The sequence below is a fragment of the Sceloporus undulatus genome, chromosome 2 (genome assembly GCF_019175285.1).
Source record: "Sceloporus undulatus isolate JIND9_A2432 ecotype Alabama chromosome 2, SceUnd_v1.1, whole genome shotgun sequence".
NCBI classification, from domain to species: domain Eukaryota; kingdom Metazoa; phylum Chordata; class Lepidosauria; order Squamata; family Phrynosomatidae; genus Sceloporus; species Sceloporus undulatus.
Genome location: NC_056523.1, coordinates 80,944,936 through 80,960,877, shown reverse-complemented (window position 1 = coordinate 80,960,877; position 15,942 = coordinate 80,944,936). Strand labels below are relative to the sequence as shown.

General features: G+C 42.2%; 1 protein-coding gene across 10 annotated transcripts in view; it reads left to right on the top strand.

Moving 5' to 3' along the window:
• Nucleotides 1–15,942, top strand: part of NSD1 (nuclear receptor binding SET domain protein 1) — a 112,935-nt gene that overhangs the window by 51,851 nt on the left and 45,142 nt on the right. For all 10 annotated transcript variants that reach the window (XM_042451801.1, XM_042451800.1, XM_042451802.1 and 7 more), the window contains exons 6-7: nt 903–1,024; nt 10,061–10,400. In XM_042451801.1, the coding sequence (XP_042307735.1) occupies nt 903–1,024; nt 10,061–10,400 (462 nt within the window). The remainder of the gene's footprint in view (nt 1–902; nt 1,025–10,060; nt 10,401–15,942) is intronic.

Below are 15,942 nucleotides of genomic sequence, written 5' to 3'. Positions count from 1 at the left end.
CAGATGCTGCTGAAAGGAGGAGAGAAGGAATACTGCTACTTCCATCTGAAGTCCTTCATGCACCCTACAATCTTCCCTGAAGGGTTGAGGGATTGTCTGGAACAATGTGGGAGGTGCTGTGGGGGCTGAAAGGGAAATTGATTAAAATGTGCTTCTTCCATATTCTTCCCAGCAGAATATCAGTCTCTTACACACATGGAAAAAACATTTTGAATCCAAACCATTGTAATATATGTATGTGCATATTTGGAAAGCACACAAGCCACATGTGTGGGACATGAAAACAAAGCCTGTAACCTTTTTCTTCATGACCATTTCTCCACTGATATGGCAGAATGCCATACATATACCACTTAATGCCAAAGACAACCCTGTATTTTAACACATTAATTATTTTTACATCCTTAAAAATTTGTTAGGAAATAGGACAACTCTGCCAGATTCAATAAAACCGAAGGATTATAATTGGAGGAAATGTATCACTGGTTGTTTAACAGTATTTGATACGCAAAATTGATGTTTATTTCCCCCTTAGTAAGCAACGGTTTACAATTCCCTTGCTTTCTAGAACTGAGTGGCTATGAGGAGAAAATGAATTCATCTCCTTTGCGAGGTGGTAACTGTGGTGCTTGTATGAATTAAGATAGTTGCATGGATTTCTGCTGAAGAATGCAGGATGCGATGTTCAGTGTTTACAGAAGACTGTTTGAACTTCATCCCAGTAAAGGGCTGCTCTTACATAAGTAGCATAAGAAAATCTTAAAACTGTGGTGAAAATTCTAAAATGTTATTAATAAATCCATTGTTGAGCTATATCATAACAGACATAACAAAGGATTTTATCCTAGAACTTTTCCTGTTCTGTGAAAACTAACCATGAAGCTGTTTCTTGTTTTTCTTAGTTGCACATTCTGAGAAGAAACGCCTTAGAAAGCCTAGTAAGCGGCTTCTGGAATATGCAGAAGAATATGATCATATATTTGCACCTAAGAAAAAAAGGAGGAGCCGGGAACTATTTCGGAAGGTGAGTGTCACCACTGCACAGTTGAACTGGACTTGTGAAAAACTAGGAAAACATGGTCTACTGTATATACTCATGTATAAGTCTAGAAATTTTAGTCAAAAAACTGACCTCAAAAACTTAAGTCGACTTATCTATGGGTCAATATAAGTACTGTACTCTAATTCTTATCAAAAAAAGGAATCATCCGCTGGTGAAAGACAAAAATATAATCTGTCCTGGAAGCACTGATCTCTCTCTGCCCTCATCCATCCAGCCTTTAGTGTGACCACAAACATTATACAGTATGCTGAAATTTTGTAGGTTCTTTGGCATAATTTTCCTTTGCTTCATTGTTTATATCAGGGGTCGGCAACCTCCGGCCCACGGGCCGCATCCGGCCCCCGGGGGCAGTTGCCGCCACCGTGCGAAAAAATAACGGCGCCCATAGCGGCAAAAAGCCACGCTGAGCGCCGCCATTTTTTCGCCCAAAATGGCGGCGCCCAGAGGCGAAGTCTCGCGTGACCTCGGCCTCCTGGAGGCCCGATCTGGCCGTCAGAGCCCTGTTCGAGGGCCCCGGCGAGGGCATCGGGCCTCCTGGAGGCCCGATGCTGTCGCTGGCGCCCTCGAAGAGGGTTCCGATGGCCGCATCGGGCCTCTGGAAGGCCCGCTGAAGCCGTCAGAGCCCTGTTTGAGGGTCCCGGCGAGGGCATGGGGCCTCCTGGAGGCCCGATGCCGTCGCTGGCGCTCTCGAAGAGGGCTCCGATGGCCGCATCGGGCCTCCTGGAGGCCCGATGCCGTCACTGGCACCCTCCAACAGGTCTCCGGCATCTGCAGCAGGCCTCTGGAAGGCCCAATGCCGTCGTCGCAGCCCTGTTCGTGGGCTCTGGCAGCGGCAGCGGGCCTCCTGGAGGCCCAATGCCGTCGGTGGCGCCCTCCAAAAGGGCTTCGGTGGCGGCGGCAAGCCTCTGGAAGGCCCAATGCCGCCGTCGCAGCCCTGTTCGAGGGCTCCGGCAGCGGGCCTCCTGGAGGCCCGCTGCCACCGCTGGGGTCCTCCAAGAGGCATTTTTGCCGGCCTCTGACAGGGCCTGGGGCCCCATCAGGGGCCTGCAAAAATGGGGAGGCCTGGCCCCCAGAGGGTGAAACTCCACTCCCGGCACATGACCCCGCCCTGGAGGGTGGAAGCTCCATCCCCGGCATGCGGCCCCCCCCCCCGTGGGGGGACGCGCCCCCCCGGCGGCCCGCCCCCCCCCGGGGGGGGCGGCCCCCCCCCCGGCTTCCGCCCCCCCCCCCCCAGTCGCCTGAGGGACAGCAACCCGGCCCCCGGCCCAAAAAGGTTGCCTACCCCTGGTTTAGATCTTTTGTTGCATACCCCTAAGTTTTACCCTCGACATATCCTTGGGTCATATCAAAATCCATAATTTTGGCCCCCAAATCTGCCCTTGATTTATACATGAGGTTGACCTATAGTCGAGTATATATGGTAAGTAGGATTTTTCCAAATATTAATTTTTTTTCACATTAAAAAAAATGGATCAGGATTCTCCTTGGGTGAGGGAGCAGGTGTGTACTGCTGCCAAGACTCTTAAGGAACTGCTGGTCCCTTTTTCACTAGTGCTGTGATGTCACTTTCTGGAGCTCAATGCATGGCTCTCGGAAGTTCCTTTTTCTCCTTGGCTGATGCTTAACAACCTAATCTGATTGGCCATGTTCTTTCTCAGAGGTAAGGAATGCTTTGCCCTTTCTTGCCAGCTACTAGTTATTGTTCTGGCTTTCACACACCCTATTATCTTGCATGATAACAGTGCTGCAGCAGGAATTCTGACAAGCACAGCTGCATGTTCTAGATTCTGGTGGTTTGCAGATCACCTGACTGGGTCACACAGCCCACCTTTTTTCAAAGAATGGTCTGATCCAATAGCATTTCCACTGAGATGTTCCTCTTTTCCTGTCCTTCATAGCTTCGACAGAGATCTTCCTGCTGTCTTAGCTTGTTGCTGAGAATATTTATTTCAGTACCACTTATAGGGTAACAAGCCAGGGACTTGTGGGTATTGGGCTGTCTTAAGAAGAGGACAAGGACTCATCTACCACAAAGGAGTGAAGAAAGGGGGTAGGAGCAGAAGCAATTTGTTAATTATGCTTTGAACTCATAGGTTTAGCCCATTAGGAAATATCCCCATGGTTTGCTACATGGAATGAGGATGAAAGAAATCTGATGGAAACATGACCCACTTACTGTGCAATCCTATGGTTACACAGAAGTAAGTTCCACTGTATTCAGGGGGGCTTGCTCTGGATATATGTGTGTGGTAGTTGCATACTCAGTCTGTAAGCTATGAAACTTGGTACCTGCAAAGCTGTGTGGGTGACTCTTTCTCTTAGCTCTCCAACAACATTTCCCTGCCCCTCTCAGGATTATGTGTGGGCAAGTAAATTCTGGGATCCACAAAATACCTGAAGTCCCTTTCTTGAAAACATATACTGTATTCAAGAATTTCTGTGACTTAACATAAAGGTGCAATTTATAGCTCACCTCTCTTCCAAAAAGAACTTTACATTGTCATGTGAAAATTCACACTTAGCAATCTCCAACCCATTTACACCCCCCACCAACTATTTTATTCAAGAAATTAAGAGTAAGGAGAGGAAGATGCCCTGTCCTGCATGTGTGTGTGTCCTTTTATGTGGGATTTTTCAATGGGGCTGGACGCACATGGTTTCAATTATTTTTGCTTGTAGAGTGAAAGTTGAGCTTCCACAGATCAGATTTCTTTAATTTGTGTATTAACGAAAAATGTTGTCAGATTAAAATGGCAGAGTAGTGTTATGAGTGTTTAGGTCGGGATTCACTCACCTAAACAGGAACAGTCATCTTCAAGGGGGGGGGGGGAACAGTTCTCTCCCCAACTAGGCACCTTTGAAAAAGATTTAGCCAAATTCATGAAGGAGAGTCAGTCTTATTATCCATGATAGCTAAATGGAATTTCCCTGTTCAGAGGTATCATTTAGTATGAATATTAGCTGATGTGTAGAAGTAGTGAGAGGAATACTTCGACATCCTGTTTATAATAGCCTTTGTAGCATCTGGTGGAGCCCAGACTGGTCCTGTTGTTAGGTGTAGTGAGATAGCTGCCAGACAGCTGGATTTAGGTGTCAAGATGTTTGGGGATTTTCTGTGCACCGAATTACAATATAACTTGGCCATCTTTGGATATTGTGATATGCAAGTGAATGTATGTGTGTGTAACATAAGAGCAGTTCATGATGTGAAATCTACCATCCTTTAGTCATCAGACCATACTGATACCAGGGGAGAGTAACTGCACAAGATTCTAGATTATGGGGTTATTCTTAGAACTGTCATTTTGGTTTGTCGATATTTATGTGTTTGTAATTTTTATGAATAAAACATTAAAAAAAAGAATGTCACAAAAAACAACAGTTTTTCATTATAATGCAGAGTAAGGTTGCTGATTTTCCTTTCTACTGCAGATAGCAATAGCACTTATAATTCTATACCACTTTATAGTGCTAAGGACCCTCTAAGTGGTTTACATGGTATTAGCCAATTGCCCCCAACAAGCTGGGTACTCATTTTAACAACCTACAAAAGGATGAAAGGCTAAGTCAACCTAGAGCCCTGCAGGATTAAACTCACAACTTTTTGGCTGCAATACCAGCATTAAACTACTGCGCCACCATGGCTCCAGATTTTTGCACTACATCAGTTCAAAAAAAAGGCTCAGCTTTTTAAAAAAGAGGGCATGCTAAAGACTATGGTTAAGAGAAGCCAAACACCTCATAAAATAAATAGATGAAAAGAAGTAGTAATAGCAATAATAAATTTTATTGCTGCCTCTCCTCAAGGCTCGAGGTGGGGTACAGCACGTTAAAATACAAAACAGAATTAAAAACACATAAACCCACAGTTAAAATACAATACTATCAAACCATTAAAATATTTTGATAAGAACACATATACAAATTAAACAGTCATGATTTAAAATTAACTGGGTAAGCCTGCTAGAAGAGAGATGCCTTTAATGCTGTTTTAAATTCATTCAGCTTTTCAGCTGTCGTCTCTTCCAGCAGATCATTCCACAATCTGGAGGCAGCAGATGAAAAGGTTCTCTGGGAAACAGTTGCCAGTCTAGTCCTGGCTAGTTGGAGTAGTCATTTCCCAGAGGACCTGAGTGTACAGGGCAGATTATACAGGAGAAGACGATCCTGTAGGTAAGCTGGACTCAAACCATATAGACCTTTAAAGATAATAATCAATACTTTGTATTTTTCCCAGAAATTAATTGACAGCCAGTGGAGTGATTTTAAGATTTGTGTAATGTGATCACTCCTGAATCTTCCCATAATAAGTCTGGCTGCCATATTCTGAACCTGTTGGAGTTTCTGGACTTGGTACAAAGATAGCCCAGTGAATGCAGAAGTCTAAGCTTGAGGTTACCAGCATGTGCACTGCCATCTTTAGGTCCTCCAATTCTAGGAATGGGCACATTTGGCATATCAGCTAAAGCCGTTAACAGAAACTCCTGAGCATCACATCTATCTGAGCTGACATATGGGGAGACAGATCCAGGAGTACTCTCAAATTGCGACAGCACAATCTTTCAGGGGGAGTATGACCCCATCCAGAATTGATTGACACATACCTCCAGTGCCAGATTAGGACCCTTGATAGTAAGCACCTCTGTCTTGTCTGGATCCAGTCTCATTTTGTTTTTCTTTATTCAACCATTACCTCGTCCAGGCATTCCATTCATTCAAAGGAGACACGCTGTCCTTAGCTGAAACTGTTTTGAAAGATTTTGAAAGTAATTGTCAGTGCTTTGACATATACAGGGAACAAACTGTACAGGTGTTTCTGTATATCCAAACAGTACTGTATATACTCGTCTATAAGTCAAAAAATTTAAGCCCAAAAATGGGATCCAAAATCCTAGGTAGACGTATATACGAGTCAATACAGTAATACTTCTCTGTGAGCCTTGGGAAAGCTGTGGAGAAGAAAGGGAGGAGAGAAATCGGAGGCCTCTGTCCCCCTTTTTGCAAGCCTAAGGTAAAGTTGTGGGGAAAGGAAGTAAATTGGAGGTCTCTGTCCCCCTTTTTGCAAGCTATCAGCCTTGGGGAAAGTTGTGGGGAAGAGAGGATAATTGTGGGTCTGTGCAAGGCTGGCTCTAGGTATTTGGCCACCCTAGGCAAGAAATATTTTGGCACCCTCTGTTGCCCCTTTTGAGTTTTTCTAGCATTTTTGTTCTTGCATGAGCAAGGCTTTGCAGTATTTTTTTTGTTTTGTTTAAGTGACAATAGCTAAATCAAAACCACAATGTATAGGCTGAAGCCTAATACGGCAAAGATAAAATCCAAAATGTGATTGATGTTGTTAAGAGGGGGAAAAATTCACAGTCAAAAATGAGTACTGCAAAAAGATATTTAGAACCTACTGTGCTACTTTAGCCTTAACTTAATTAAATTACAAATATATTTTCAATGTTATTTACACCATATTGGTATAATTTTTACTCAAAGTGTTTAAAATTAAACAAATCAAAATAGCCTACTTATTGTCCATTTATATTATAGCAATAAAGGTTTGATCTTTTTAACTATAATTTGAGATCGGTTTTATTACTTAAACTTAAAAACAATACAAGTTTTAAAAATGCTGTTTATAGAACATAAATGTATTTTGCTACTAGTTAAATTGTGTTTGAAAACTATAAAGTCATTTTTGACATAAGTTTAAAGTATTTTTTATTACGAGAGTTAAAAAAGTCCATTTACTAAATAGATTAGGTTAGACTAGGTAGGTGAGATAACTAGGTTGGTTACAATTGTGTTTTGCTATTTATCGAGCGTTCTTTGTATTATTTTATTGTATAGGTTGGAGTGTTTAGTCAATATAAGTAGTTTGTCTCCTTTTGTTAAAGTTTTAGCTTTCTGCTTGTATTGTCTCTGTAGCCTAACTTTATTACCTTTTATAGAACAACATTCTTTTTCTGATTTCTGATTACGTAATGATAAAAGACATAGGATACAGGGTGCCTGTGCACTCCCCTATCCCCTAAGATAATGTAATAATAAACAGAGTACTCACCTAAACAAATAGAACTTCCTCTTTACTTAGTTTAAAACTTGTCGTAAGAATGCAACACAGTATTACACGTACTAGGCAAACATTCAAAATCAAACCAGTTTGTTTGTTGTAAACAGTAAACTCAAGACGACTGGCAACTAGTGTCCTGTGTTGTGGCACCAAGGGTAAGGCAGGTGGGCAGTGGGAGGAGAGGGGGATCTTGACCTTGAGGTTACATTCAAGACACATGCGGAAGGCGGATGATGTATATGTGACCGTACCACGGACACAGGGGGGCTCACATTTATGTTTTGTCCATTGTACAAAGAAATGGTCATATGGTAACTTGCTTTTACGTCATTTGCTGTAATGAGTTTTCACTTTAATATTGTTTAATTACACAAAAAATATACAAAAAAGCTGCCGAGCCGCCTCTAAATTTTGCCGCCCTAGGCAGCTGCCTAATTTGGCTATATGGATGAGCTGACCCTGGGCCTGTGTCCTCCTTTTTGCAAGCCGTCAGCCTTGGGGAAAGCTGTGGGGAAAGGAGGGAAATTGGAGGTCTGTCCCTGTTTTTTGCAAGCCATCATCCTTGGGGAAAGTTGTGGGGAAGGGAAGGAAATTGGAGCTCTGTGTCCATATTTTGCATGCCCAGACTGTGACCCTTGGAAGAGGTTCAGAGAGGGAGAAGGAGGGAACAAAGTGGTGTTTTCCCCCCTCCGTTAAGATCCTTTATTATATTCCTGAGTTTGACCCTCGACTTATCCACGAATCATATCAAAATGTATGATTTTGCCCACATAACCTGCCTTTGACTTATACATGAGGTCGACTTATACACAAATATATACGGTAAGTACAGTGGACCCTTGTTATACGCTGGGGTTTGGTTCCAAGATCCCCCGTGGATAACAAAATCTGTGTATGCTCAAGTCCCATTAAATATAATGGTATAGCAAAATGGTGTCCCTTATAAAAAAAAATGGAAAATCAAGTTTTGATATTTCAAATTTATACTTTTTTAAAATATTTTCAAATTGTGGATGCTTGAATCCATGTATAAAAAAATCTGTGTATGAGAAGGGCCAACTGTTATAAAATACCAAGTTCCCTGGCAGAATCTTGAATTCTGGGTCAGAGTTTGTTTGCTCCACATGAATAGATCTGAAACACCCGAAGAGCTAGACAAGCATTGAGAGCTATAGCACAGCTTGCTTATACAGTGGACCCTTGTTATACGCTGGGGTTTGGTTCCAAGATCTCCCGTGTATAACAAAATCCGTGTATGCTCAAGTCCCATTGAATATAATGACATAGCAAAATGGTGTCCTTCATAAAAACTGGAAAATCAAGGTTTGATAATTGAAATTTATACTTTTTTTGAACATTTTCAAACCGTGTATGCTTGAATCCGTGTATAAAAAATCCGTGTATAAGAAGGGTCGACTGTATTTCTTGTTTACCATCATATTTAACTGCCATGCTAGAAAGATCCTTGTGATGCATTGGGGTATCAATTAGAATTCTGGGAAACATTTTTGGTCATTTCTTTGATAAACAAATAGAGAGGTATTTGTTTTTGCTAATGTTCTGCCAGTATTTATTTCTGTAAAAGTGAAAAGGGATTATCTCCACCCCACTTTGAATGGGGTGGAAATAATTTTTTTGACTAAATAATAAATGATAACAAAATATCCATTAAATATTTCTCAAATTATTGATGTATTTCTTCAGTGCCCACACTGAAGTTATTATGCAGAAAACAGGTTTATTGCAACTGAAGAGGAAGTACTAACAGTGAGGAAACAGATGAAATTGGGTTTTCACAGACCTTACTGTAAGGCTGAGTTCAGTAGGCCCTTGGTGTATCATAAAGAACTGTTATGTGGACATATGCCATTGCAGCACTATACAGCCGTGATGCAGAATAACAGCATAGGGCAGCACATGTGAGCAAATGCTAGAATTGTGCAGCAACCAGGCCATAATGTACAATGGCTACGAGAGCCAAAGGGCAGGGACACAGAGCAGAACATCCTGTAGTCGTTTCATGTGGGTTGTGCGACTGCTATTGCATCCTGAATATACCAGCTGTGCGATGACATGATCCACAGTGCTTTGCTTCTGAATTTGTTGCTGAATTCATCTATTGCACAATACCGAGTTCTTTGTACTCTATCTTCAGCACCTACTGTGTATGCCACTTTCTGAATTCAGACCAAAATTAGGTTTGGGCACCTTGGACTGTAACTGTCATTAGCTCTCACTGCTAGCCATACCAACTAGTGTTGATATGAATTGTGACAACCTCTGGAGAACTGTAAGTTGTCCATCCTTGCTCTAAATATTATGTATAGGTTATTTGTGTTTTCAGAGGAGGTAGATAAATAGAGTTTTAATGCATCTTGTTTCCAGAATGAGAAACTGGGGTTGCTTTGGATTTGCATCATGTCAGCAGTACAATTTTGTGTTTACCTTGGCACTCAGAAACACAGTTAGAAACAGAAGACTTTCCCTAGACTGAAAATGAATAGGTATTTCTCTGATTCAGCTTTTTGAAAAAGGATTAGTCAAATTCCTAAAGACTAATGCTATCCAGTGGTGCCTAATAATGAGTGAAGTTAGAGAAACATGTCTTATCATTATCTAGATCCCCTGGGTATTGCCTATTTGTGGAGAAAGAGAAACTAGAAATAAGTGTGCCAGTTTTAGTGGTAGCACTATATGCTATGTAACTTGCATTTCTACCCTGTATTTATAACAATGAAAATGCTAGTGTGGGCATCTGCTTAATTTTTTTTTTCTTAGCAGAGCCAAGGTTGCTAAATTTTATTTCCCTGGATTTTTAATTGCCCAAGAAATTTTCTCTGTCTCTAAATGGTTATTTATATTAATGATTAGTGTTCTTTGTCCACACAAATTTGACCAGTATTTTAAGCATTTTCTGTTTTGTGTATGGCTGCTAATAGGCAAGTTCTCTAGAGAAGTCTGAAACCAAATGGAAGGGCAGCACTGGCAAACAGGCTCCTAGTAAACATCTAGACAAAAAGTCTTTGGATTCACTTTCATCTGCTTCTTCACCATCTGCTTCTTCATCTAAAGAGTCTCCTCCAGTCCTGGAGGCTGAACGTTCACTCTCAGATGAACCTGATTCCCATTCTATGGAACCAAGATCTGAAATGCCAGTTTTGACATTGTCTTCACCAAATGCTTTGGAAAAAGAAGAAGAAGAAGAAGCTAGTGCTGCTGGTCCTCCTCTTCTTCCTCCTGTTCTTCATTCACAGGCAGTTGAAAAGTTGAGGAAGTCAGGTAAGAAGAATATTATTTGCACTGTTATTTGAAATCACTGCAGACATTTGTCTGCATATTATGCATATTTAACTTAATATATACATAATTCAAAGACATAGAGATTTCATAGACTATCTGCTTCATCAGGTGCATGGAGGAAGTCCCTAGGGACAGACCTTCATACCTGTGAATGAGCAGTTTGTGTGTGTGAATAGCAACAGAAATGTAAAACTTGTGGTCATGGCAATGAGTAGAAAACTTCAGTTTTAATTATGATCATTGGGAGCTGAGGGTGGGAAGAAAGATTGCCTAAAGTTCAGGTGAGTAATAACCAGATGAATGGTAGGTAGTGAAAAGGTGTGGCTTCCAGCTTATTTAGGGGCATGGCGTGTAGATGACGCATACCCCTGATGTGGGTGGAAAACGTTCTGAGCCTGGATAAAGTGGTCTGAGGCTGCTGGCAAAAGGAGTGGCAATAGTCCACTCCTTGCCAGCAGCCCATTTGGGACCATGATTGGAGCCCACTTTCAGAGCAGGCCATCTGATTGCCGCGGTTCCCCGCAGATCACAGGGCAATTATGGCTGGAGTAGCCAGCGGCTGGTCCAAGCCACCCATCTGCTTCATCTGGCTGGCACCTAGAAAGGAGGTGTGATAAATGAACAAGAGACACCTTATGAGCCTGGAGTGTTGACTAGCGTTATAATATGTCTTGTATGCCAGGAAACCATTGTCTCTGTTCAACCCACTCTTGGTGTATTGTTTGTGGATTTACTCCAGTTCAGTTCTTTAGTTTCCCAATCTTCCTTGGTAGTTTTTTTTTTTTTAAGGAATGCTATTCTGAAGTCAGAGATGGATTATCCAGCAAGACTGAAAAGTTCTGCAACTGGTTTTTGTATATTTCCACTCCTAATGTCTGATTTATGTCCCTTTATCCTGTGGCACAGAGATTGGCCTGTAAACCCAATGTAGAGTGCTGAATGGTATTCTTGGCAAAGGATGACATATATCACATTAGAGGATGAGCAGGTGAGAGTACCTCTGCTAAGGGTGACGTGGTTAGGTCCTGTGGTGACATTTCCTGAGCAAATATGTGGGCAGTGTTAGCATCTGGGTTTGTGGCACAGTCTTGTACACATCTCCCCATCTGCCTGAGATACATTGATGATATCTTCATTAGTTAAACTTATGGAGAGGACACTCAACACATTTCACCAAAATTTCAACAATTTACACCCTACCATCAATCTCAACCTGGGACTACCCACAGAACAAGTTCACTTTCTGGGCACCACCATACATCCAGACAACAGACATCTAAACACCACACTATATTGCAAACCCACTGTCTGGTACATGTACTTACATGACTCTGGTTTCCACCCTGAATACATCACCAAATTCACAGTTTACAAAATATTGCAAGTGCTCAGACCCACATGATGGAGGTGCCAAACACATGGAATTACAACAAGCTTTCCTCAAGCCACAATACCCACCATATGAAGTAAAAAAGAAATCAATAAGATAAGACTTATACCTACCCTGTTTCCCCGAAAATAAGACATACCCATAAAATAAACGTGGAATGCACAAAAGGCAATTGCAGAACACTTCTCTTCTTGGACATTCCATCTTGAACCTCAGAACAGCAGGCCTTGAACAACAACAAACAACTAAAGGAAGATTGAAAAGATAAACAGCAGAATTGGAATATAGTCCTCCCCTCTCTTACATGGGGGATCCATTCCGGACCCCTCCGCGTAAGGGAAAATACGTTTGAATGGGGCTTGTGCCTGCAGTGGCTCCAAGTCGCGTATAACACGGGCGCACTGTATATCCACAAACTCCAATCCATCAAGAGTAGATTGAACAGAGAAAAGAGTTTCCTGGCATACTGTACATATTAATTATTACCCTAGTATACTGGGTATACTGCACATACTAATTAATATACTGCACATGCTAATTAATAGCCTCATGAGGGTTCTGTTGCCCATTTTATCACACATACAACCTGCTCATTCATAGGTATAAAGGTCTGTTCCTAGGCACCTCACTCCATGCATCTGATGGAAGTAGACTAAACGGTAGTCTATGAAAGCTTATGCCACCAACTTCGTTCTCTCAGTCAGTCTCAGGTGCTAAAAAAAGTCTTTGTATATTAATCTGTATAGTTTTCTCGCTGTTATGTGCCTGTATGTTTAGGTATGTATTCACTCTCTTTTGTTGGGGTGTGTATTGAGGCGAAAAGACAACAGCAGAGTTTTGGAGATGTTTTTTAAAAAATAGCTTTACTCAGCAGAAGTCATGAAACAGAAGCAAAAAACAAAACAGTACAAATGGAACAATAGATAACAGCAAGAATTGAAGCACAGTAAAAAAAACCTCCTAGTTCAGCAGCATGTCATTATAACATTACCATTGCAGCAGCATGGAGAGCAGTATTACCAGCAAAATCACAACCAGCAATGGAGAGCACATTCAGAGTGCTACCAAGCTGTATGGAGAGCATGTACAGAAAGCTCCCAACAGCATGGAGAACATGTACAGAAAATCCCAACAGTTCAACAGACATTGCAGTGCAGTTATACTTTGCTAATTGGCTAACACAATCACCTGGACTAATTAGCTAATTACATGACTGATTGCTAGTGCATCATGGACTACACCTGCCAGTTTACTACACTCTCATCCAGTCACAACTAGCATACCTTGACATCTTTTGTGTGCCAGACATTTTCCAAGATCTACTTTCTGGATAGTCAATTTTTTCATTATACCAAGAAATATGGAAAACAAAAAGATGGCCAACAGGCTGGAAATGATCAATATAGATCTCCATCCACAAAAAAGGAGACACATAATACCGTAGCATTAATTTTCCATGCAAGCAAAATTATGCTCAAAATTCTGTAACATAGGTCCCGCCGGCGCCATTTGCTCCGCGAGGGAGCTGCAGCAGCCAAACCGCGCGGCTCCCGCGCGGAGCAAAAAAGAAGCTCCATTTTGGAGCTTCTTTTTGCGGCGCCTTTATGACATCGCGAGGCGCCGCTGGCGCATTCGCGACGTCATAGGCGTCGCGACACGTCTGGACGCTATGCATCCAGTACGTAAACATGGCAGCCCCCATGTGGAAGGGGCGCCGCCATGTTGTACGTATTCTATACGTACTAGGGTTAGGGGGGTGCGGAAGCACCGCCCCTTCCTAACCCTAGTACGTATAGAATACGTACTATATGGCGGTCTATATCCCGCCATAGACTCCAGTCAGTCATACATGGAGAGAGAGATCCCAGAGGTGCAAGTGGAATTCAGGAAAGGAAGAGGCACTAGGGACCACACTGTAAACATATGATGGTTTAACGGACCACACCAAGGAATTCCAGGAAAAAAATCAGCATGTGCTTTATGGACTATAGCAAAGCATTTGGCTGCATAGATCACAAAAAGTAATGGATGGCTCTTACTATACAGTGTGGCTGCATCATACATGGGTGCAACATAACCAGCTTTCAGCGTATGCTGAAAGCCATGCCAGAAAAAGCCCTGGCACGCCCCAGAAGAAGTAATGGGGTGTGTGCTCCGCGTTGCAGGCAGAAGTCCCATTATTTCTAATGGGGCTCCAGCATACACGTTATTTCCCTTATGTGGGGGGGGGGGAGAGAAATCTGGAACAGATCCCTCGCATAAGTGAAGGGCCCACTGTATTGGAGTGTCACTATATTTGATAGTCCCGATAAGAATTCTGTACTTAGAACAAGAATATGTTAGAACAGAATATGGAGAAACAGAATGGTTTCTAGTTGGTAAAGAAGTCAGGCATTCTATCATCCTACATACTCAACTTCTACAGAAAAAATATCATATAAAGAGTAGGTTTAGAATTAGAAGGAGGAGGAGTGGAAGAAAGAGCATCATACATACTACAGTACTAGCAGAAAACATCACAGACTTGGAACAATTACTAAGGAAGGTCAAAGAAGAAAGTTCAAAGGCAGGCTTACTCCTGAACAAAACAGAAATAATGGAGGCAACAGTCAAGAAATCAGAAGACGACTAGGAATGGGAAGGCAGCTATAAAAGAACAAGACAAGAACCAAAAAAGTAAAGATATACAGTGGACCCTTGCCTTATGCAGGGGATCCGTTCCGGACCCCCCTTCAGTGTAAGGCGAATTCTGCCTATGCTGTAGCCCAATTCACTTGAATGGGGTTTGTGGGCGTGGTGGCGTGTGCACACCGCAGGCGCTCACCCCATTCATCTGGGACACACCACCCCTTGCGCACCGCACGCTCCCCGCAGCTTCAGTGTGTAAGCTCAAAGCCGTGTATAGTGCGGGCGCACTGTACAACTAAGTGCTAAAGTTGGAATCATCCAAGCCATTAATTCCCCATCACCATATGCACATGTGAGAGTGGACAGTGAAGAAAGCAGATAAGAAGAAAATCAACTCACTAGAGATGTGCTGGAGAAGAATGCTACCATGGTCAACCAAAACAACAAAGAAATGGGTCCTTGAACAGATCAAGCCTGAACTGTCCCTGGAAACCAAGATGATCAAACTGAGGCTCTCAAACTGTGCCACATGATGAGAAGGCATGACTCAGTAGAAAAGTCAACAATACTAGGAAACGTAGAAGGTACAGTGGTGCCTCGGGATACGAAATGATCGGGTTACGAAATTTCCGGGATACGAAAAAGTTGGATTGGCAAAAACTGTTTCGGGTTACGAAATATTTTTCGGGTTACGAAATTCATTTCGGCGCGAAATTCAAATGCTGCAAAGTGCAGCTATAGGCTTTCCAGTGCTAACGGAAAAGTGTTTCGGGTTACGAAATTTTCGGGTTACGAAAGGAATGGCGGAACGAATTAATTTCGTAACCCGAGGCACCACTGTAACAGAAAGAGAGGAAGACCTCATGCCAGATGTATAGTCTCAAATCTGGAAGGCCAGGGACCTGAATTTACAGGACCTAAAAAGAGCAGTGGATGACAGGGGGTCATGGAAATGTCTCAACCACAGGGTTGCCATAAGTTGAGGTTGGCTCAAGGACATTTAACAACAACAACAAACCAGCATGCCAGGTCACATCAGCATTTAATTTATTGAAGAGCGTTGCTCATAAGTCTTTCACATTTCACTCCTCCCACTCTTAAATTAATAGGTTCTCCAATATTAGTCCACATACCCATTTTGCAAGGCAAGCAGTGTATAAGGTAGAGATATACTTCTTTATTTTGGTTCAGCTGTTTATCAGCATTTCATGATAAATGTTCAGTGGTGTGTGTGTGTGTGTGTGTGTTTAAGAATTCCATAACTAAATTGTACACAGTCAAATTGGCAGGCTTGTTGATCATGATTGGGATGGGGAAGAAGTAAACCTTGTGTGCTGCCCTCTCTCCCTAAATCACACATTTCCCCTTCTGCTGACATGATGGGGCTAAGAAATGAGTCCCTCACCTGGATGGAGGAATCCTCAGAAAGATATAAGTGCACAAGGAAGGAAAGTAATAATAATAATAATAATAATAATAATAATAATAATAATAATAATAATA